This window comes from Sparus aurata, chromosome 17 (genome assembly GCF_900880675.1).
Source record: "Sparus aurata chromosome 17, fSpaAur1.1, whole genome shotgun sequence".
In the NCBI taxonomy this organism is placed as follows: Eukaryota; Metazoa; Chordata; class Actinopteri; order Spariformes; family Sparidae; genus Sparus; species Sparus aurata.
In genome coordinates this window covers 14,838,858-14,864,078 of record NC_044203.1, presented here as the reverse complement: position 1 = coordinate 14,864,078, position 25,221 = coordinate 14,838,858, and the positions used below count along the sequence as shown (strand labels likewise).

General features: G+C 41.0%; 1 protein-coding gene across 2 annotated transcripts in view; it reads right to left on the bottom strand.

The window, feature by feature from the left end:
• The window catches only part of LOC115567429 (RNA-binding motif, single-stranded-interacting protein 3), a 138,027-nt gene that overhangs the window by 26,252 nt on the left and 86,554 nt on the right, over positions 1–25,221 (bottom strand). For both annotated transcript variants that reach the window (XM_030394030.1, XM_030394029.1), the window contains exons 5-6: positions 15,746–15,903; positions 14,755–14,834 (exon numbers count right to left, since the gene is read on the bottom strand). In XM_030394030.1, the coding sequence (XP_030249890.1) occupies positions 14,755–14,834; positions 15,746–15,903 (238 nt within the window). The remainder of the gene's footprint in view (positions 1–14,754; positions 14,835–15,745; positions 15,904–25,221) is intronic.

Sequence of the window (25,221 nt, the reverse complement as noted above, 5' to 3'; positions counted from 1 at the left end):
ATGTCATTAAGACTCCCGAAGCACTGAGCAGTAATTGCAGCACTGCAGTACACCAAAAAGTGTTCTGCTCGTGTCCTGATTCAGTTTTATAAAAGACACCTCTTAACCCTGCAATTGAATAAGCCGCCTACTTTTATGCATTGCCTCTCACTTGCAACTTTAATATGTCCACCAAGGCAAATTTGAGTCATTGACTGCATCTCAAAGAGAGGCTTTTAGCTGGCACTCTTGTCTTACTTCGCTGGCAATGATTTCAAACTGCAGCGAAAGTCAAATCCTCATTACTGTGTGCTGCTTCGGAATAAAGAAGTTCTTAGAAGATGTGGAAAATGCTACGAACTAACAAAGGCACTGTAATCATGCCCGTACTGATTCACACATTATGAGCGCCAAAATAAACTACACAATTACCTCGCCTCCTTCAAGAAAAATGTTTCTTCATTTCGGTAAACTGAAAAAAATGAGAAGAGGTGTTCTCTGCGGAGGAAAGCGCTCAGATCCCAAGGTTGAGACGAGTTATTTGGAACGCCTGGGGCCTGGATGGGTACTCAAAAAAAAGGTAAGTAGACGGGGAAACGCATAGCCTTGTGATTATACAGCGTTTAGGAGCGCTTTGTCATTATAATGTTTTAACTTGATTTCTATCTGAATAACAGGCCACACAGCTGGGCCTCTGTTATCATCATCGCCTTTGCTATTCATCTTTCTCAATCACTCCCCTTCTCTCTCTCTCTTCTGCCCACTCTGTTCCATGCATTCATATACATTCGGTAAACAGCCCCGGTGTGTGGGTGTGTTAGCGTGCGATGTGAGTCTGCATCACGATGTCTCACCGCAAAACTCATCGTAGCTTACTCATGACAAACCAGAGCTTGGCTCGGAGAGAAACACAAAAAAAAAAATTGGAGAGATTTACTTGAAAGGTGACGGATGTTTTTCAGTGAAGACAACAAAATAGGAGACGATGCAGTGTGGTGAAAGAAACATGGATCACTCTAGCCGAGGGTGCTTATTGAATAGGGTGGCATGAAAGCCATTAAATAAAACACGATGATACTGTTTGTTTGTTCGTGTTATCAACCTCACCTCATTCATCCTGTCTGAGCTGAAAAACTGTGCTTTGAAAATTAGGGCCTTTTACAGTTTCAGAAACTGTGGAGCCACAATATATAAATATATGCTTATGTTTCCAGTGCATCATAGGAACCGCCGAGATGCCAAATTAGTCCAATAATGCATAAAAGTCATTGGTGTCATTCACACTGGAGATGTTGGGGACATGTCCATACCACTTCTTGAAATGACAATCAATTAAATAATTTACACCTTAAAAGCAATATTATTTAAAATATGATAAAAAAGTAGTTTGCACCAAGAAATGTTAAATAACCAATGAGATTATAAAGGCCTTTTAATGCACTACTATGCAAGTTTCCCCCATAGTGATACCCTTCTCTGACCTCATACAATCCCCTCATTACATTGTTTTGGGACCTCAGCACACGTTTCTGATTATAGAGGAGCCTGCATGTAAAACCAAAAGCCAAACATCTGGCCCCTGCGCACCAACAAAGCCTGCAAACAGAGAAAAGTGTGCCCACACTCCAGCGGTCGTTCAAGGAAATCTTACCTGACTGTTAGTATATACAAAGTCACACCTGAACGCACCTCAGTTCTGGCATAACAACAATGTCACAAGACTTTAAGTGCTGCCACACACCACTCCTCACCACTTTTCCCACTGCAACACATTACTGAAGAAGGCTCCAGTTTTTGTTTGAATTTCTAATACCAATAAATAATTACTGTTGCTAATTACTTTTGAGTAATTATTATTAGACAAAGTGACGCTCTTATTCAAAACCATAAAACTGTTTTAGACACAATTTGGGAGCTGGGAGAGGAGACTGAAAACCTCCACACCACGTGTTCCCAGAGAGGTAAAAGTGTGCCTGCCAGGACTGCGCTGAAACTTGTTTTTGTTCTGTGTTTTATCCTCAAGGTATCTGATAGTATAATCGCCAAATCAGGGGTGTTTGGCACCAGGAAGTGGGGTCAGAAGAACTAAATTTAGACCCCTGTTGCTTTGGTTGAAACTCAGGTTATGTTTCTGAGTTTGTGAAATGGTTCTGGGAATACGTCAACAGCTTGTGTGGTGGCAAAACATCTAGTGATAAGTATTCTATGAGGCTGTTCAGGTACAGGTGTGAATACACGCATTGAGGAGGCATTTGAGATCCCATCACTCAGACCAGCTTGAGAGAACCACTGAACTAGCAATATACCCAAACTTGAGTGATTTCAAGAGTCGGAGAGAAACTTAACAAAATTAACGGCTGTGGTAAATTCTAAATCACGTGTGCCTTTGTTTAAATTGGGCATTCAATACAATTCATTAAGATGATTCTTTTCTTGTAAAAAGTCAGTTTGTTGCGGTATCGGTTTGTTGGGTCCTGTCTGATTCCATGTCTAATGTGCAGCATACCTCGCAACAGCTGTTTGAACACACAGTTTCAACTGATTTCACCAAACGTATTGAAGAATACAACATATTACATTAGATTTTACAGACACAGTAAACAGTGGCTAATAAAGGCCACTTCTTAGCGAACAGAGGGGAGAGTCCCAGACTCCCTTAAAAAAAGCACTAAATGTAGAGACTTAAAGCTTTATAAACTTAGTGAAACACTGTCTACAACAGGTTCTAAACTATTTGTGCCCTCTCGTTTCGACAAACATCATACATAAAGATATTTCTTTCTTTGTGTAAAAGCGTTGTATCGGCTTGCTCCAGTGATGTAGTATATTTGCATATAGAGCAGGGAAGTGAGATGTGATCCCACGAGAGGTCACGCATGCCAAGATGCATGTTAATGCCAGGCGTGGACTGAAGTTGTCGACTTGCGATCGAAACACTCTGAACGCATGTTGATACCAAATAAGAACAGCCTCTGTGAGATGCAAATGTTAAAAAGCTTTCATGTGCGGGGTTTAGGCTCAATCAATATGTGGTAACAATGGACAATAGAGAGATGAAAGATTATTCATATAAAATCCCTTTGACTGTTTCATTTAGAACAGGAATAGATTCAAGGATATGCTAAAAGAAACATTTGAGAATGACACGGGCAGGATTTAACTGTCAAGTTTATAGCTACAGAACAAAAAATATATTTATGCCCTCACAAGTCAGAAGTTCATTGATGTGTGTCTTTACATGTTAAATGATTGCTACTTCATAAGTATGAGAGCATGTGTGATGTGAGGACACACACACACACACACACACGCTGGAGACTTAAAGGCAGCATCTGTGTTCCACTGCCGTTTTGTTTTATTGCTGTGACAGACAAAGACACATTGTCGACGGCTGACAACTTGTCAAGTTTATAGTCAGGACACTTTTCTTCTATGTCTTCTCTAAAGTACCAGACAAAGAGGGAAGAAACCCATGCTGATCTGAGAAAATTGTTTTGTCCTCAGCGTGTGCATGAAAAGGATACCTCTGTGTTTTGGATTGAATCTGGTATTTTTTATTCTCCGGGCTTATCACGTCGACAGCGAAAGGTTTGTGTTTCCGGACTGATGTGAAATGAAAAAAAAACAAACAAACATGGGACCATTTATTGTTAGAATTAGTGAAGCAAAAATGCCAAGAAGCTGATGCTAAGCAAGCAGAGAATAAAAGCATGTGACACAGGAATGGCGGGCCAAATTTTAAGTCTAAGTGTAGTTTTCTTTCACAGCAAAGCGTATGTAAAGCATGCAGCAAGATAACGGGGGGAAATGTTTGTGCTTGTTAAAAGTGACATACAACAACAACAGGGAGGGACACTGGCCTCGTTCCATTTTGCATAATCCCCTGTAGTAGAATGCAACCACATACGCACGCAGGCATAAAAATCCACACGCACAAACAACACTGTTGCTGTAAGCTGTTTTTATAATAGAGCTGGTGAAATGGCTCAACACATTAAACACCGGCCCAGCGCTATGGGCCAGTGTTTAGATGCACAAACACACCCACACACACATACATACAGTACATCAATATTGTTAGAATATTTTGGTGTCCCTACTGCATTTGGTTGCTGCAGGAGGCCAATGTCTGGGAATACGGACAGACTCAAACATGGAGACAGTTGTGTTTCACACATTTCTGAACACAACACAACCTTGGATACCTTGAGTTAATTCCTGTTATTATTATTTAAATCTGATATGTCAGATTACGCTGTCATGGCATTTCAGAACACTGTCAAAATAAGACATGAAATACAGAGAAGATTAAGCCTATGAGCTGTAGCTTAAGACAGAAAACTAATTGAAATGAAAGAAAAAAACATAACACAGACGTTAGTGGTGTAATGTGAATGTGTGTTCCTGTCTGAGTGAAGGAGAACAGAGCCGACTATTAGTTTTGTTGGAAAAAGTACCTTTTTGGTGTGGCTTTTGTTAATTTTCACCTTCAGAGGAAGGGGGATATCTTTCATTCCTGGCATAATAAGTCAATATTGTGAAATTAGTCCCACACGCCAGAATTTCAATGGGGCACAAATGGTAACAAAGGATAGCCAAGGGCCATTCATTAATTAGTATTGGCCACATTAAAAGGATACACCGCAAAAAAATCAGCCAACCTATAAAGGCATTTTGTCCATTGAGTGATTCCATTAAAACAATTAGTCTTTTCAACAGAGCCAGGATCTGTGGACTCAAAGCTCGTCTGTATTTTAATGTAGGGTGAGTCACACAACCAAAGACACATCATATTCCAGCCATAACGTGAAAAGAGGCAGGTACAATGTCAGTATTGTGTTGGCCTTAGGTGATGCCTGTGGTTGCATTTCTCTGAGGGAGTAATAAAACACATTTCACTTCATATTCATTAACAAGCACAGTGACAAGTCATAAATACTGATGATGATAATGGCAATAATAAATGTTATTTATTCCTAAGAGGGGAATTTAGTCACCACACAATCATGAGGCAGAGACAACAACAACAACAACAACAACCGCAAAGCACCCGCAGACAAAATAACCTGTGGAAAGAGCCGCTCGAACTGCTGCATCAAATTAATTATTCATCCTGCTTTCACCGTTACATTACTACAATCTGTTGCATTTCACAAGAGAGCTTTCAAAGGAAGAAGGACATTTTTAATTGTCGGTTTGACCCCTGCCGCTCTCACTCTTGCGGCTCGGTAACACAAAGTGATGAATTCCTGATGAATTTGGGCACAGCTGTGCCTGCCCCCTAAAATGGGTCATTTTTCGGGCATGTCAAGTTAATTAACATAGTCTGAACCAAAGATATGGATATCCTTAGAGTTCATATATGCAAATGTGTTTTAAGTAAACAGGACATGGAGTTGAGGGATTGAAATTTAATAAAAATGGAACGAGCAAAAAACGATTGTCACACATCAATCGATCTTTGTGGCCTGGAGCACAATGTTCCCCGTCGTTGTGTCCAGGGCTGTTTTTTACCGCGCCGGCGTCCCGACAGGTAGGGGGGGGATGGGGCTGATTCTTTGTGGAGAATCCAAACAATCATCGCTTAAGTTTGCTGAACAAACTGCTGCACTGTGCAGACATCTGCTCAGATCTCATAGAAAATTAATGGAGGCGGTATTGGCTGCTAAGGGGTTCACATTTGGTGGAGCTTCGCCGTAACAGAACAGTCTGTGTCGGTGTGGCAACACACAGCGAGCAGGCAAACCGCGGGGGGAGAGAAAAGCTGCCAACCAGAGACATGAAGGCACACTCGATGACAGGTGTTATTCTAATCTTTTCATCACTCAGTTGGGCAGAAATAAAGAAATCTTTACTGATGTGGTGAGCAACAGATTAGTGCTGCGCAGAGCAAGTGGTGACCTAACGACTCACATACAGGAATGCCATTCATTGTTTCATGTATTTATGTTTAAAAAAATAAATACAATCTATTTTAAGTGTAAAAAATCTGTAATACTTGAGGCTAAACTGCGTGTGTTCCAGAGCTTCATCCCTGTGTAGAACGTGTGACCCGCCCACAAATTTGGAACAGATTTATTTGTACTCATTAGCCAAGGCTCGCAGTAGTTGATTTACCCGTTTAATTAATCTATCAAAGTGTCACTGCTTTGTGGATCACATGGTGAATAGCTTCAATTCTGTTAATGTGTTTTCTTGGCTTCATTTGGGGAAAAAACATTGTGACATCCTGCCGCTGCAGAGACAGGCAACGCCAACAGGAGAAAACAAAAGACATGAAGGCTGCGAAAAACATCAATAAAATGGCAGAGAGATTGGTTGTTCATTCATTCTGAATGTTTGTCAATGCTATAGGGTGAAAAAAAGAACTACTGGTTTACCGATTTGAGTGTTTTTTTGTGCAGCATTTGGGGCATTTGTGTTTGACTGACAGCAGATGTACATAGGAGCAGACACGGGTGGATGTCTTGTACTGTGAAGAGTGGATCACGTACCGCTACCTATCATTGGAGCTGTGGGATGTTACAAACCCAAGAATGGCAACATAAAAACTCTAGAAGAGCAAACATATACATCCATGTCTGTTCTGGTGGGGAGAATCTTTTTTTTTTATTTTGAAGATGTTTGCTGTCTTTTCTGAATATACAAAAAAAATCCATGTTAAACTAAAGTTTTACACTGTAATTACATCTATCATAATATGATAATTAGATTTGTGAGAGCAGCCAATTAAGCAATGTGTAGTCGCAAAGATCTGTTTGTTAATTGACAGATATCTTGTATAATTATGGAAGTTTTCACAACAAAACTTAGAATAAATGTGTGTTTTTACTGTGAAGACACCGCTTGACTGTGACTCACTTTTCCCATCATGCATTGCACTGAGCAATTTGTTAAGTTTGCTTGTTCCAAAATGCAAACTGCTACCTATGTACATTATATCTGACCATAGTTAACGGTGATCTTATTGTTTTGTAAAGATCTCATCTCATCTCATTATTAAAGCTAAAAGCTTTGTATAATTAAAGAAAATGATTATACTTTTAGTAGATTTTTCCTTTCTATGTCTGTTATTTTACAGAATCTTTGCACCCCGTTCTTCCAGAATATGACCCCTTTTTAACAGTTTTCATTTTTTAACAGTGGATATTAATGATCTCAGCTTTGGTGCTTCTAAGCAAAGCATCGATGTGTAGCTAGGTAAAAGCCCTTATTTTATAACAGCAAAATGGTTTCAATTTTCACTGTGGGAAGAGGGGGAATATCATATGAGTGGGATCCAATCCCTCAAATGGGAAAATTCTCATTTAAAATAAAATCCAATCCATTAGCAAGCAACATGGGAAATCAGTCAGTTGGAAAATGGGATCCAATCCCCAATTGTGACTAAATGAGGAATCCCTCAGCTGGGCTGAATGGGATGACATCCTTTTTTGTTTTTTTGTTTTTTTCTTTAAGACAGTCGGCATCAAAGAGCTCAAAGCCCGGGGACAGAACCATATGCACCCTTGAGGGTTCCTTGTTCAAGCAGCACACATGAGAGGAAGCCAACTATTTGCCGCCAAAATCAAAAAATATATGTTAGAGAGTGTTTATTCATATTGCTATTAGCGCTTTAATATCATTAAAATGTATTTGAAATGCTCCTGCAATAAATAAAACTGACAAGGACAACCACTCAACAAATCCTTCCCTGACAGCACCCATGAGAGAGAGAGGAAGACCACTACATTTTCTCATCATAAAGCAACACAAAAGGAACCGACTGTGAGAGAGCAGTGGGGATAAAATGTATCGATGTACTGACATATTCATTTAAAAAATCTAACACCCAAAACGATGCAAAGATAGCACCAAGTGTCTCTAAAACTTTCAGAAGTCGACATCTTTGATCTGATTTGGTTAGGCCTTCAAAAGCAACACATTTAAACGCCCATAGCGATGTCTGAGTGCTGAGTAAGTGGCTCCAAATATCACGCGCAGGCTGACACCGAGTCTGACGGTGCAGTGCTGCCACATAATTACACAATATTTTTCTCAGAAGCGCCTCATTCAGTTTTTCCCCCCCATTATCAACGACATCAAATAAAATTAATTTCCCATTTATGAAAGTATTGAACCACATACTGCAGTGAATGGGGACTCAATGCCTCGTGATCATGGCAGACTTTTAAAGGGTGTATGCAGATTTAAAAGCCTCCTGATTATCATTGAAACTATGACTTATAATGGGTCTTCTCTGAGGTCTATTCCCGTCCTGTGTTTGTAATACCACTACATCAGCACTACATCAGACAGTGCCAGAGAAAGAGACAGAGAGTTATTGGAAAAAAAAGTGAATAGAGTGAGAGAGGATAAAGGTGGGGAGAGGAGAAGACGTAATAAATAACATAAAAAGCGGAAAAAAAAAGACATGGAGGAGAAATGAAAAGGGTGAGAATGAGACATTTAGTCGTTTCCTGAAGCCTGCGTCTAATTATTAATCAGTTCTAGAGTCGGGATCAATCTGATCAAATGTGAAATAATTCACTTAGTGTATAGGACATCAGAATGAAATCCACAAACCAATCCAGATTCCATAGTCTGACGGATTGATTGTAAATCTCCCATTACACTCTTAAAAATGCTCTTTTACTTTTGGACTCATGTATAGAAATCTACTCACTCTCTGTACAGTAGTTGATAACACGTTCTCGTGCACTTTATTTGCTCAGGGTTTTCAACATTAAGGGAGTTGCCATAGCAATTTTCTTCCCTCCACATGTTTGTAAAAGCCTATTTAACCTACAGTTCAAACAACTTGATTTAGAATACATTTAAATTCAATATGTCTGCTGTGTCAGTTTTGCTCTTTAGAAAAGAAGCGCAGCCTCGTGTAAACTTACACATAACACCACTGCTACTATTTCGGTAACACTTCATAATAACCATCATTAATAAATGGTGAGCTTACAGTTAATAAAACTATAGATAAATACATGTAAATAAAACTATAACAGGGCTGCCCAAAGTGAGATGCATGGGCCAAAGTTGGTCCAACATAGAGTTTTATTTGGCTCCGCCAGATGTTTCCAGCAAACAAAAGAGAAGATTAAAAAGAAAATCCTGTCTCTTGTTTTATTTTTGTGAGGTTAAATGCGCTTTAAAAAGTCCCTTTTTTTAAAACGGTCTTTCTCATAATCTAAGCACGGAGGGCAGTGCGACAATTTGTGCAGAAAGTCAGTCAATAAAGGGAACTTGGGATCCTCGTGCTATGGAAGCCCTGAGACCGTTTCTGTGACACATCAGTTATTGTGAATTTTTTTTTTATAAAAGACATATTATCATTCAATATTTTAAAGGTTAAGCAGTATATTTTTTAAGACAGGTCCTTTAAGAGAGAAATAAGTAATTTCTCAGTCTTCTACCAAGTTCAATATTTATTACATGAATGTATATAATATGTATGTTTTTTGATTATTAGTTGAATCAATGATGTTTAATTGTGTGGTGCAGATTTCCTTTTGGTTGTACAGAGACTGCAATATTCTTGACCTTTTTTTCTGTCATTAGCAGGTCATCCTGGTCATGTGACCACCTATCTGCTCACACTGAGCAGCTGTTGCTGATAACCTATTTAACAATGAGCAGAGCTGACTGACAAACACTTTGCTCTTGCCCTGACAAAGGCCTTTTAGGCTGAAACGCGTTGGCATGTTTTTATTAGACTAGCCCTGTACCAATAAAGGCTTTTTATCATTACCTTCTTGAGTGCCTCAGAATTTTTTTTCTTCAAAGTTAAGCAGTATATTTTGTTGTTGGGATGCCTGAGTATCAAATCGAGCCTTATTATAACCAAATCTCAAATAAGCCTGAATCAACAAGATCTCTTGAGAAACTCACAACCTTTACACAGAGGTCTAGTTTGTCTCTGTGTGCTGGGAGCTGGGCAGTAAACTAAAATGAATTTAAATAGCAACTTATTTATCTTTTTTTTTTCTAGGTTTATTTTTACATCTAGAAAAAAAGAAAAGGAAGAAAAGGAAACAAAAAACTAATATAAGGGAGGATTAGTCCTTAAAATGGAATCTGCATGTATTATTCCAGTAATTTTACACTGATGTAACTCCCAGATGTGGTTTTGAGAAAGATTTGGATAATAATCACGATAAATTCAACAACTCTCGACCAGAGATGTAAGATATTAATCCTGCCTTAGAGGAGATTTTCAAGTCCAGTGATCGCTTCATCCCACCAAGATCCATGAAATCAAAGGAAATGCAGAATCATCACTTGTGTTTCCTTTTTGTGTGTGCACACCTTCACATTCACCTGTATTCATCCTTGTCAAGTTGCCGACTGTTAAGTCCGTCATCAAGAACCCAAAACACTTATTCTATCAAGCTCTGACAGAAGGCGACATGGTCACGATGAAGGTATAGAAGATATGTGCTCTTTATGACTGGATAGGGAAAGCTTCCCACCGGTGCTGACTTTATCCTTCACAGTATGGGGACAGGACATTAGCGAGCGTGGAGCACAGACAAGACAGAATTACACCGGATAGTATAAATACGCAGGCCGTGAATACTCGATTTACACTTCAGACTGAAATGTCGAATTTGTGGGACAGCTCCACTTGCTTAAAGTGATGAGACATAAGGAGCAGCAAAGATGTTTCCAACACATTAAAATTTATGGAGAAGAAAAGCTGTGGAGCCATTCTAAAAGCTACAGAAACAATACAAACCTAATCTAGACATGCTGTATTCATTCAAAGTAACCTCACAATGAAAGTGATATAGATCTGTGTGAAGTCTGACTATAATCCAGCACAGATAAAAAGGCGAAAAGCAAAGAAATTCCCGTCTATGTCCAATCTAGATTCTCTATCTCTATGACAGGAACCCACAGTGGAAGTCAGAAAGCTCTGGATCGATGAACTTCCTGTTAACGAGGGCTGATGGAAGCTCGGGTCATGTGATCGATGTCGGCATTACTGTCGAGCTTGAGAGTAAAATATTGCTGATGCCTGTCAATACATCAGCCTGGATGGGCAGACTGTGGCCTCAGAGGAACACAGGAAAAGGCACACACACACACACACACACACACACACACACACACATCACTCCATGATGTGCGCAAATTGAACCTCTGATAGCAGTGAGCAAATGTAAATAAGGTGGTCGACTATAAGAGCAATCCAGAGCACAAAGGCCTGTCATAATGTAGCTGCAACAGCCTCGCAAATTTCACTGACACAGAAAACCAGTGACATCGATCCACGGAGCCCGCTGCGTCAGGCACACGATTGCTCTCTCCGATCAGTACACAGAGGGTCTGCCCAGCCAGATTCTACCAGCTTCACCAGTTTGTGAGTTCAGAGCGATTGAACTGGTCAATATATGCAAAGACGTTCACACACGGAGCCTAGAGAGGAGATAACGAGCACTCCAGGCAAAGACATGCAATGCATCTCTTTCAATATAGAGGTCAGCGCCTTGGCAAGTATAGAAAGTATCATTGTGTCTATGTTAGTGTGTGTGTGTAACTTTAAGTTTAAACCTGCACTGATTTTTTTTTGTGGCCACTTGGGGGTAGCGCAAGATGTAAATACAATATGTTTTCACCTTATATAAGTTGTGTTGAACTCGAGAGGAAACGTTTACTTATTCAAATGACCACAAAAGACTTTCATCTGGATCTGGCTTCTGTCCTCTCGATTAAAGGTGCAATAAGCCATCAGTCCAGAGCGTCGGTGTTTGAGGACCTGGTAATGAGGCTCAACAGTCAAATATTTTCCCACAGAAATGCTTGTTACACCTTGAAAACAAGTCCAATATCCATTCTTCTTTTAGCTGTATTTTGGTTTCTACTGAGGACAATATCTGGCTCTTCAGCTCCTAAATGCTCCGCTTTGTTCACCAGCTAGTTGCTAACATTGTCGATTTGCTGTTTGGTGCTGGGAAAGAAGCGTACAGTTGCTTTTTATAGCTGCCTGCTGCAGCTGGAAACAAGACCCTTGGGGCGGAATCAAAACAGCAAAGTTAGAGGTGCAAAGTCTGAAACAATGAACTGAATGATGGTGAAAATCTCCATAGATGGGTGACATGTTCCTGTGGGTTCATCATTATAAGTGATAAAAAAACCCTATACATCACATAGTTATTTGATCCACTGTAAACATTAAAACAAAGATTTAACAGCTTAAGAGGGAACACCACTCACAAAATGTTGTATTAATTCCTCAATTATTAATCTGATAACCTGTTGGGTGTGAATTTATCTTGATAGATTTTGATTAAATGAACTTTAACAATAATCTGTGTCACTGACTTCCTCATATGTCCAGTGCAGATTTCTTCTCAGATCTGTAGTTGTTCAAACTTGAAACTGAATTGTTAAGATTGTTAAGATTCTGTCTTTCTCTCTCTCTCACACACACACACACACACACACACTCACACTCACACACTCACACAGGCTGCAGAAAGCAGAAGCAACGGATGCATCATTCGCCTGCTACAAAATTACACAGCTTTGCCTCACGATATAGAAGTACAACAGTGTGTGTGTGTGTGTGTGTGTGTGTGTGTGTCTCCGGGTGACAAACTGAGCCGCCCACCATGCTGTACCTCACAAATCATGCCACCAGGGCATGGGGCACAGCTCTCTGTCTGTCCTTGATTTCCATTTTCTTCTGCGCGGTGCAGCTCCCCTCTCTCTATCTATATCTGATCATTCAGTATCTCCATCTCTTTTCCCTCATTCCGTGTCACTTTCAGTTTGGTTGTCCCCCACCTCAGCTTCCTCTTCTCCCTCACCTCGTCCCTGCTCTGTTATCTCGCTCATGTTTGGTCACTTTGCTCCCTCTTTCTGTACATATCATTCTCTGTCACGCTCACTCGTGCCCAGTCATTTCATCAAATCCAACAACGATCCCGCCCTCGCTTTATTTCCTCCTTCTCTCCTTCCTCCCTTTCTCTCTGTGTTAAAAGGCAACACATCTTTGTCGTTTATTTGGGGGAACAATCACAGACAGATTGTTTGTTTGGGGGGGGGGGGTGTTCGTCTGTGCACGTACATGTGCATCGTGCATGTCTCAATTTGTGTCCCGTACAGTCCAGGAATTAATCACTCAGATCCTCCTACTAAATCAGCTCAAGGTGGTCTAAGGAGCAGGACGGAGAGAGGAGGAGAGCAGCGGAGATGACGCTGATATATTATCAGCTGCACTGACACGGCTCCATACACAGACAGATGTTGTTGCACCAAAAGGCGTAGATGTCCTTTGCGTGACTGCAACGGATAAAGCTGATAAATGGTGATGCTGTGATGAAAATAAGCTGATAGTTGGACGTTATCAAATAACAATAACATTTGAGATTCTTGCATGAAAAACCCTTACACGTGCTGATTTGATGTCACACATTTGTCTTGTTTCACTACAAACCTAAAAGACGAAATATTGATGTTCATGCCTCTAGAGGCAGAAGATCACCTAATTTCCTGAGGCAAGAACAAGATACGCATTAGTGTTGAATTCTTGATATCAGACCTCAATTGTTAACCATAATCCCAGTCAAGCATCAACCTTACGAGGTATTTAAAGCCAGGTCAGATTTCATATCCTCATTTAATATTTGCTTATCTAACATTTGCTGATTTAAATCCTTATATCATGAAACATTGTTGAGTTTAGTCTCTGTTTTATTTAGCAAAAGGTCTTATATGGCTGCTTGAAAAATATATGATGAACTGAAAAGTTGTCAAGATGCCCTTGTAGAAAATGTGTTCATACTCCTTTGACTATGGTACTGGCATTATTATCATTGTAGTACAACAACACACACCAAATCCCAGATACTTTACTGGCACCGCCATTAAAAAGCTCCAAATACCCAGCCCCACTCATTTCAGCTGTATTCTTAGTAATAATATGTATATATATATATATATATATATATATATATATATATATATATATATATATATATATATATATATATATATATATATCGGAGATGTCGGAGGTGTCGGAGATGCTCGATCGTTCATCGCCGTCAGCCGGGGGCTCGTCGCTGCCGTCAACCGGGGGACGGACGGACGGACACTCGTCACCGTCAACCGCGGCAGCCCACAAACACCCGCTATAAAGCAGCTAACATTGTTGAGTATAGCGGCGCTGACCTAGCCCTATAGCGGCGCAGCGCCGTTGTTCCACCGTCTGGGGAGAACCCTGCATACACACATATATATATATATATATATATATATATATATATATATATATGTGTATATAACAATGCCACGCTGTGCACAGGCAATACATGACAAGACAGCTGTGTTCTTAATGTAATAGAAGCCACTATAGCGGTAAACATTGAAGGTAGATGTGAGCCGTTGCTATCTTTGGTCGTAATACCATGAAAACAGCCATCTCTGAACTTCTCTAACATTGCAATGCAGGACCATCATTTGGAGCCATGGCCAAAGATACTACCCTGTTTCTTTCACATTGGTCATCTTTAGTCCAGGACAGCCAAACATTGAGATTGCATCCTGGCCTTCAGACACAAAAGCTGACAAACAAACCACTGAATGTTTTGGAAGCACTCGTTGTCTGCAAACAGAATTCCAGTCGAAATAATCTGAGCATGGCTGTGTATAGGAAGGTTGAGAAAAAGATCCATCTATATGAGCCCCCAGCCCACAGAGGAACTCCTTGTTCTCGCTACAGAAAAGCACAAGCTTAGCCGCTGTAAAGCAGCTGTCTCTGTGACAGACACCTACCTGTCATGCCTGGAGGGGTTTTCAAGAACTTCCCATTGAAATTTTGAATCACCACGTCGCACTTCTCCGTCGACTCCATCCTGACGGAGACAGAAAAGACATATTGATACAGTGAACTGAGGACAATCGGCTCCTTATGTTACCACTCAACATGCACAGAAGGTACCGTGGCTCTTTTTTAACGTGAATGTACTGTATGTGGATTTGCGTGCGTGCAAATGTGCACAACAGTACAGTAAGTGCGTTAAACACCTGTCTGTTTATACATGTGTGCTTGTTTGTCTGTGTTTCCAGGAGCAAAATGCCTTAGGTAGGTGTACATGCGTATGTGTGTGTTTGTGTGTGTGTGTGTGTGTGTGTGTGTTTTCTATGGGGTTTCCTCTCCTTTGTCCTGGTTTAAAAGCTCCATTCAGTCTGATCTGTTGTGTGTCATGTCCTCTTTGTCTGCCCCTATTCAGCTCTGCTCACCCAATCACAGCTCAATGACTAATTGCCTGCTTGGCAAGCAAAAGCCAGTGTGTGTGTGGGAGAGGAAAATGGTGATGGGAGAGAGAGTGTGTGTGGTATGTGAGCACATGCATGTCTCTCTGTGTGTCTTGGATTTTCTTCACATGGCCAGTGACCCTGAATGGAGCTCTGACTGCATTCTAATCACTGGCACACTCCACGGTGTAACGGAGAAGACCACACACACACACGTGCGCACAAACACACACACACTCACACACACACACACACACACACACACACAGGAGGGTTAAGGGGCCAAGGGTAAAGGAATATAGAGCGGTACCACTGGAGCTAGAAGTCCTTTGGCTGTAAATACAGGGAGTCATTTCAGGCTAATGTCACCTCCAGCATTTAAAAAAAGAATCTGTACCATACAGTCGTGTGATAATTACACATCTGTATTAATTGGTGTCTGATAAGTAATTTATATTTTGCTAAGCAAAAGTATACATTTAAATAAAGTTGGAAGCAACTGGCATACCTAGCAAAGCCCACTCCTCTGCTCAGGCCATTGGCGTCCCTCAGTATCCGTGTGGAAATGACATGACCGAAGGGCTTCAGCATGTTCTCCAGCTCCTGCTCATCCATGGACAGCGGCAGGTTAGAGATGTAAAGATTGGTGGGGTCCTGCTCCTGTTGCTGTTGGGAGGGATAGTGACAGAACACATTGATCGATTGATTGATTGATTGATTGATTGATTGATCCTTTTCTATTTTTGTTTCATGCACAAATAATGTGCATAATGTTTATTCGAAAAACAATTGTCATCATCCAACCCCCAAAATATTTCTGGACATTTCACTCAGTACAGATGTTCTTAAGTCATTGCATGTTCAATACAGAAAAAAACTGTGATTAACTCTAAACTCAAGCATAATTCAAACAACCTGTGTCCTTTTGGATACTTTGTAAATGTGCCAGCTTCTTGGGGCAGAGAAAGGATTCCTGTTCTCAGCTGTGCATTTAAAGATATTTGACTCCTTAAAACATCTGTTGAAACATTTGGTTTGGTGCAATACGTATGCTTGATTTGAATGTATGTCTGTCATTTGGGAATTTTTCAACAGATCAAGCAAGTAACTCTGACTCCTCTAATTGTGCTCATGTTATAAGATAACTTATTGCACTACAATACAGGTAACTCAAGTCTATGTAGCCCACTGAGATTTGTGCAATGAACCCCAAAGAAGAATCTTCTTATTGACCCTGTTTTAATAACATATTAAGCAAACATTTTAAACATTCTAAATTATCTTATTGAACCAGGAATGCAACACATATCACCCTAAACAGCCAGCGAGGGACCAAACTTATGTACACCTAAGAAACAGCGTGCAGCTCTAAGCTGTATAGAGTCTGTCATTTAATATCTTGAAAACCCCAAATCCCTGAAACATAATTTCATAGAGACACATGCATCATAAAGTTGTAAGATACAAAGTAAGAGACAAAAAGTCAGCCAGAAAAGAGAAACTGCATATATATTTTTGCTCTTAGAGATGTGAGCACTGATTGTAAAAGCCTCTCTGAAACCTTGAAAACAATCATTGGTAACAGGTCTCACAATAACACGTTTTCCTGAAGGAAAATGTAGAAAATAATATGGCAACTATTTATTATAACAGTTCAACATGCTCAGAAATGGACTGTACTGGTGAGCGGGTCAGATCCCTGATTTATCCTCCTCAACAGGATATATCTAGTCATGAATGAGACTTCTCTTGTGCTAAGGAGAACAGTTTTTTCCTTTTAAGTGTTCAAAATGCAGAAAATGAAAAGAGATAAATGAAAGAGTTTACTATAAAGCTCCACTAAAAGCTGGTTTTGCAGCAATAAAATGCATTAAAGGTTAAGGCAGTGCCACCCCACTTCTTTTATTTCCATATTTATGACTGAATATCCCACCGCAAAATAACCCAAGAATTTAACCGGAGTGGCGAACTCTCCTCAAAAGAGGAATAAACATTTCACTGAAAAGGCTGTGCACCGGCTTTCACGCTCAGAACCCCTGAAGCAATAAGGAAACCCCCTCAGGATTCATAGATGTTAACCGAGTTGCATTACGTTTTTTCAGGAGGAATGGGAGAAACTTCCCTCTAATGTGCCTCGCAGTTAGTTAGACTAGTATATTTCAATTATTTTCATTCTGTTTAGCAGCACTCCATTGAAATGATCCTCGGCAGGAGACCAAAGCCTGCGTGTGTGCGTGTGTGTGTGTGTGTGTGTGTGTGTGTGTGTGTGTGTGTGTGTGTGTGTGTGTGTGTGTGTGCTGGCAATTAAAGAGGGATGGATGCAGGAGAGTGTTTGATGGAGGATGCTCTGTTTTGCAGTTGAGCCAGACAAAAAGAAAAGAGTGACAGTGAAACAAACAAACACACATGTTGCATTAATCATAACTACACGATTACCAAACATAATTTGAATATGTAGCTCTCCAGAAGGCCTTATTTAAACACTGAATGGTCCTGTGATGTGATTTCATTGCTTCATGAGAGTTTATGGCTTAATTTGTTTAAAACTCTCCACCATGTTGTAATGATGCGTAGTATTCATTCTGGCCTCGCTTTTAACTTTGCAAATCTTGAATAACGATCAGTGCCCAGGAGTGCCTGAAGAATCTCAGATAATTTTATCAGAAAGCTTCTCATATTAAACGGTAGTGCGTCACACCTTTACATTCCCAGCCCGCTCTCACTAATCCGCGTACAGATAACACAACTTTACATATTTATACATAACTGCATACACTTTAGCGTGCAGGCAATATGCCAGTCCTTCCCATTAACTTCAGAGAGAGAGCAGATTGATCGTCAGGTGACCTTCAGTTGTCATTGTAACAAAAATATTTCATATAATGTTGGTAGGGTTTGGGCAATAAGACTATTTGGTAAGTAGCATTCATAACTTTAAAAGGATTGGCCACCTTGAACTCATACTCCCAGCAAACAGGGGCAGCATGTGACCAGAATAACTGCTAAATGCTGCCAACTGTATTCTTCTCATTTATCCAAGACTGTAGCCAGTGTTAGCTTGTTAGCTCAGTTAGCTGTGCAGCTAGCAGGGCTACCAGGGGAGCGTTGGTGTTTGTACTGTTACCACTGGAGCTTTTGAACTGCTAAAGATTCTTACATATCGTACCTTTAAGATAAACATGCTTTGTCCATTACTTAACTTCTGCCTTTGTTAGTTTGATCCATCCACCTTCGACTGATCCAGCCCCTACCCTGCTTGTACTTAGTTGCGCTTTATACTACAGTACATGGTGAAAGTCATGTTATTTGTATGCAGATTGAAGCAGCTAGGCTAATATTCCTCTCATCTGATAGTAATACAAAGACAACTGAATCCTGTGCAGTGCTGGAATTAGACACTGTTCTTACTTTTGATTCCACCATTGTCATGGAAATGTAAACAAATACTGAAAGTGCAGGTATGTTTTATATGGCATACTGGTAAGAAGTCGAAAATGTTGTAGTCAAGGACTATGGCAAATAAGAATATTTGTGTGTGTTTGTTGTTCGGTGAATAATACAAAAAAGCCGCCCTGTGTGGCTCAACTGGAGCATAAATATTTCCTTTATCCATGGAGGATTTTCTGTTGCACGCACCAGAGCTGTTCGATTTAGACAGAGGGAGTTCCAAATCTTTTGACGATGACCGAAGCCATCTATGTAATCAGTGACTCAGCGTAAGAACAGCTCTGGCGGAGAAGTCTGAAATATTTTACCTTTCTATTCTGAGTCTGAACCGTTCTCTTCGTCAGCAAGGATTTTCCTTTGGCAGAGTGTCCTATACACAGATTGGCACAGTTGTCTTCCCACGCAGGGTGACTGGCTTTGAATGTGATCTTTTACATTTGCGGGCATGCTTGTGTGTGCGTGTATTTATTCAAGCAGTGACGGGCGAAAGCAGCGACATCAAAGGCGTGGAGTCACAGGCACCAGCTGTGGGACCTGCCAGAGATCTTAGAGTTGTCTTCCTTAAAGAGTTACCTCACTGACATCATCAAGCCCTTTCATTTTCCTCAGACCAGAGTTAACCATCGTTTCACTGCCTTTTAACACAGATCATATAATTATATTATTGTAATTTTATATATCAAATGTTTTTTTATCATAGGGTTCACATTTTTTCTTGTTTAAAACGACAGATGTCGCATATGGTCATATTAACAGCTTTTAAATTGAAATTGAATTGCCAGTTTGAACAGGGGGAAGGATTACGGCAAGAAAAACCTATTCCCGTGTTCATAATGGCACCTTAGTATTGCTTTAAAGGAGACCTTTTATGCTTTTTCATTACTTTCCTTTCTCAGTGTTTGATATAGGTTCTTGTGCATGTTAAAGATCTTGAAAGTTAAAAACGTCTACTCCAACAGGAGCTTCTGATGCCTTGTCAGTCGTCTCGCCTGCCATTCTGTGACTTTGTGACATCACACTGTGTCACCATGTCACACACTCCCGTCATGTATGCCCTGTGGCTAGTTTGGCATGTGACGGTTGGTTTTAACGCAGCTGCTCTGTTGTTGTAAGCGCGGGGTCAGACGTGTGTGAGCTGACCAATCAGAGGAGGCTGGGGGCCTTAAAGTGACAGGAGCTAAATCAGACAGAGGGGGAATACAGTGCTGGGCAGTATGAAGAATGTGTTTTGTGAGCATTAAAGCATGAAAACCTTTAGTAGTGACCTAAAATAAAATTATGAATTTGAAAATGAGCATAATGTCTCCTTTAAAACAGATGTGAAGAACTGCAAACCTATTATTTGATTACTGCTGAGAGCACCACCACATTAATAGCTTTAAACTTGAGATACACCACCGTTTCACCGACTATGCTGCAGCTTCTCACAAGACTTCAGGGGAAATCATTCAAGCCTTCAAACACTAGTAATTAATGTAATTACTTATGTCTACATATTCTCCTGATATAATCACAAATCATTCTGTCAAACAGAGTGAGGACACATGTTTAAGTTTGCCAACTTTGCTTGTTGATTGACTGAAAGCAGGATTCTGTGAGCTTCTCATTAAAATGTGACCATAAAGGGATACCTGGATATACAGTGAGCTTTTTGTTTAAGGGATCAAGAGGCAGATAGTTCCGTCAAGGGATTGTGTTTATACCCACTGACAAACTGCAGCACAGTGCTTTGATTCAGAGGGATTGTGCTATGCATAATAAGAAATAATGGGAAACAGCATCTTAATAAGGCCTGGGTTGACAAACAGAAATGTATATACACAGTTGCTGAGAGAAACCTTTAAGGCTCCTGTGAATAACCAACAGAAGACTGAGCAGCGAAACACTGTCTGAAGCTAATAAGGCTGGAGCAAATAAAGGTACTATTTCAAAACCAAGCAACGAGAATTCAGTGTAGTAATCACTGGAGAAAATCAGACACATCCATCGCCGTGTCACACTGTTTAAAGTTACAAGTCTCTGAGTTCATGTCATTCAAACAAATTAGCTCCGGAGCACACCTGAGGCTATGCTCTGCTGTGCTTTAAACTCTTACTGAGGCTGTGGACTTTGTTATTAACAACAACTCGCTCATCTAGACACAAAGGGTTTCAGTTTGGTACAGTCACCCCGTGCAGAGCAGAGTTTGACTCTGCCTGTGTGAGGAGATGACGCTGACGGAAGCCTCTTCTCCCTGTCGGCAAGCCATAGAAAGATTAAATGGTAAAACAGAAGATTTCCTATCCATGTGGTCATTGTGGTTACAAGAAAATTGCATCCAAAGGCAATATGTCTTAAACAAAATCTCACAGTGGTTTTTCCCAGTTTGGGCAAAAAAAGTGGGTCAGCTGTTCTGCTCCTGTGCAGATTTTCCGTACAGTGTGCAGCCGCTGTAACAAGGGGAATGAATGCAGATTTGCGGGAGCAAGAAGGAAGCCTTAACCTCACCTCCACTGCTCCGGCTGCTCATTATAATGCATGTCTGTGCCTGCCTGGAAACCCTTAGTTTTCCTTTGTATCGTTTATATTGTCTTAATCCAGGGAAATCAAGAGCGAGATGGTACGAAATCAACAGGGGCATCTTGGTGGGTTATTGAAATCGCATTACACATCACTACACCATCTCCAGACACAGTTGGCTGTAAAACCATTTATTTGCACAAGTACTTCTGGGATATGAAGTAAAGTGCTTTGGAGCACCCATATGTGAATGAACTCTGCTTGACTTTGCTCAAAGTTGCCGTTCGCACAAAGTGACTCTTGGTGATCTCTCACTCTGCGTGTTGCAAATGACTCACCTCTCTCTCTCTCTCTCTCTCTCCTCGCTCTCTCTCTCTCCTCGCTCTCCCTCTCCCCCTCCGTCTCTCTCTCTCTCTCTCTGTCCCCTCTCTCCCTCTCTCTTTCCCTCTCGCTCTCTCCGTAACATCTGTCATGAGCTGGAAACAGCTTCACGCCAACTGTGCCTCTCCCTGACTGTGCAGCCTGCCTGCCAGCCAGTCAGCCCGCGTTTTCAGCCCCATTAAACCTCATTGCTGCATCATTATAGCAGGTCTGCACCTCTTATCATGCAACTTCCTGGTTACCCCGCAATGCAACAGCACCTGCTGGAGAGCTAGAGGGTAAAGAGAGGGCAGAGCAACGGTTAAATACCTGTGAAAAAACACCGGCTGGGTCTATGTGCGCGAGATGGATGGATATGAGGTGAGGCGGTACTTGAATGTCACATTTCTTTGCAAATAGCAACACTTCACAGCAGAAGTGACACGCCACGGCCCTCCCACAGCCCTGCGCAGGAGGGTATTGGAAATGGAAAGAGGTGGAAAAAATAAGTGAGGACTTGGGCAGAGAAATGCCTCAGAAACAACTAGCAGAGCACTTTCATGAAGAAGCAGTATATGATTAGGGAAATGAGACTCTATTCATTATGTGTTGACTCCTTCCTCTTACCTTTCAAACTTGTCTTACACGTAATCCTGCTCATTTCCTCTTTTAATCCATCTATTCTCTCTTGTTCGCCTTCCTCCAGCCCAGCGCCTCTCTGTCCTTAACTTCCCCCTTTCTCATGCTCACTCTCCTCCTCCTCCTCCTCCTCCTCCTGTCCTTTGCCTCTTTTCCCTACTTGCTATTCACCCCTCCTGTTCCTCAGATTAAAACCTAATCTCCTATAATGGTAGCTTTGCTGTCTAAAATTCTATCTGAATGCTTAATTAATATTTAAAGAGCAGAATTTTCCCCCGCTCCTCCTTTGCTCTCTCCCCTCCCTCTTTGTCTTACATTTCCCTCCATGCACCGTCCTATTCTCTTTTTTCTCCTTTATTTCCACCCATCCATCACCGCAGCCTCTCCCTGCATCTCTGCCTTCCTCCATCTTCCTCTTCCTCAAGCCAAGTTCTAATCTTTCATAATGATTGTCTGGGTGTCTAAACGCTCTCTAACAGCCTAATCAATACTTAATGAACATACCATAAATACTTTATGAACCCTAAACCCTGAAATCCCCAGGGTTTCATTAGCCATGGAGATATACACTTTTCTCCATCTTCGTGATGACTCGAGGCTCAGTGAAATCAACACTGGATACTGATTACCTCATCATTTAGTCTCTGGTCAGTTCAGATTACTGTAGACATGCTGTTTGGCTGCGGCTGCTGCTGCCTCTCATGTGCATGGCTCTGCTCTTGTGTAGTAGGTGGTGAACAAAAACAGACATCTGAGACATTAGTTAGTTGTATATCTTACTAGGGATGGAAATCAATAAGTTTTTTTATTGAAATGAATGCCATCATTGATTCTTCCAATTTGATTCTTTGTAGATTCCCTTATGGATCCCTAGTCATTATTTGAGCTGGCGGTAGTAGCTGTAGAGAAATGAGAGGATATTTGTACAACATTCGTTTCCGTGTAAGGTTTTCTGACTCGAACAAAAAACCCGCCAGCGTGACGCTAATGTTATAACATATATTTACGCTTGGCAACGGATGTGCTGCTCAGCTGGAAAGCAGCGCCACACATTTGTGGAGCGTTAAATACATCGCATCCCTGGAATTTAAGTCTATGTTGCGTGGAAAAATGCTTCAGCATGTTGCTGTCATCAGACTCGAAGCCTCTCTTTGGACTGTTTTCCCTCTCTCCCCATGACTCCTTACTGTTCCAAATTTACAGCAGCGTAGATAAATGAGTTCAACGTCATTGACCCGTAACTCAGAAAAAACATGCAACCGTCAATAAAAAGGAATTGGTAAGCTCAGACTCGATGGATGAAACACGTTGGACAGAATAATTTGGACACGTGTAGTTGGTTTTTACAACAAGGAAACAAGCTTTACTTGAGAAGAGACTGCAGCCGGCAAGACCGCTGAAAAATCCTACCTCAGATCGCAGAGGACGAGATTACATTAGCAGTCTCCACCTTTTAGTATCGGATCAGTGTGCTAGGTGCGTCAAAAAATGGGTGATGAACAAACAAAAGTTGTACAAAGTTGTTGTTTTGGCACCATCCACAGCTATTGACAGTGGAAACACTAAAAAAGTTCCAACATGAAACAAACTACCAAACTGAACTAAACCTGGCTGCTTAGAAGATGGGCAAATGGGGCACAAGCTTCTGGTTCTCGATTCCCATCCATGTCCTTTCAGTTATACAGGTTTAAGCACCCATGAGTCAAATCAACTGACTTAGAAGATGTTGCTGTAACTTGTATCCACGGTGTATTTCCTGTCTGCTGCATGGATGAACTACTTTCCTTGTTGAGTTTATACATACATACATACATACATACATACATACATGTGAGTGCATTGAATAAAAATATTTAAACACGGTCAAAGTCAACCACCTAAAAGCCACTGTAATGTAAGTGTTTTTCCAACTTAAGAGATCTCCGAATTTGTGGTTTTATATATGTATTCAGCACAAGCAGATCCACGACTGGCTATTTCTTCTATATACTTGTGTGTTGAATGTATCCAGGACAAGGACTTCACCACATCCCTTTGACTTCAAGGAAATAACAACTTTTCAAGCAGAATAAGGAAAAAAAAAAAAAAAAAAAAACTTCAGATGATCCATGCACTGAGTCGATTCCTCACCAGGTTTTTGCTGTGGTTAATTGGCTACAAAGGTCATTGAGCTTAGCTAAATCTTACAGGACTGAGCTAACACTCGAGCATCATTAAAACTGGGGTTGGAGGCCTTTCAAGTGGAGGCACACTTATAAAAAATATTCCTGAGTAGAAAACTGTTTTCCACTCGGTGGTTCTCTAGTGGCTGTGAAGTGGCTGAGAAACCCTGACTTTTCAAAAGAAATGGCATCACACTCGACTAAGTGAGAGGCCGACTACGTTTCAATGTTTAATTCAATTTTGTGACGAGCAGAGCGTGCTTCCTCCCTCTGGCCTGTGTCTTCACACTCCACATGACTCATTTAAAGCAATAAGAGAGGTCTTTCTGCAGACGACACACACACACAGTTCTCAAGTCGCACTATTCACCCATTTATTTCAAGTTTACTTCTCCTATTCAGCGCTCAATGTTTTTTTTTTTGTTGCACTGCTATTTACTGTCCTTTCTTTCTCATGGCGATTTTAACCTGGCCTCCTCTCTTCTGATACCTTCTTTCTCTTTTCTTTTCTCCACTAACACTGTCTCTACTGTGTGCATTAAAAGGCCAGTAATTCATCACAGAGTCAGAGCAGAGTGCAGTCCCTGCTGCACACCAGTGTGCAGGCTGCTTGTCTGCCAGCCATCCAGAAGCTAGAATCAATCACCCAATCCTGAGACACTGAAACCATCAGGGGAAGGTCGGACAGAGATAGAAGAGAGGGAGAGGCAGAGATGGAGGGAAAAAGGGTGGAGGTTGACATACGGAGAGATAGAAAAATATACTGGGTGGATTAAACAAACATTTCCCGGGCTGAACGCAGATCAAATTGCCTCATGAGGTGATCAGCTTCCCTCGGGTGCGATTTAAAGTAAACTATAGACAGACAGACTCATAG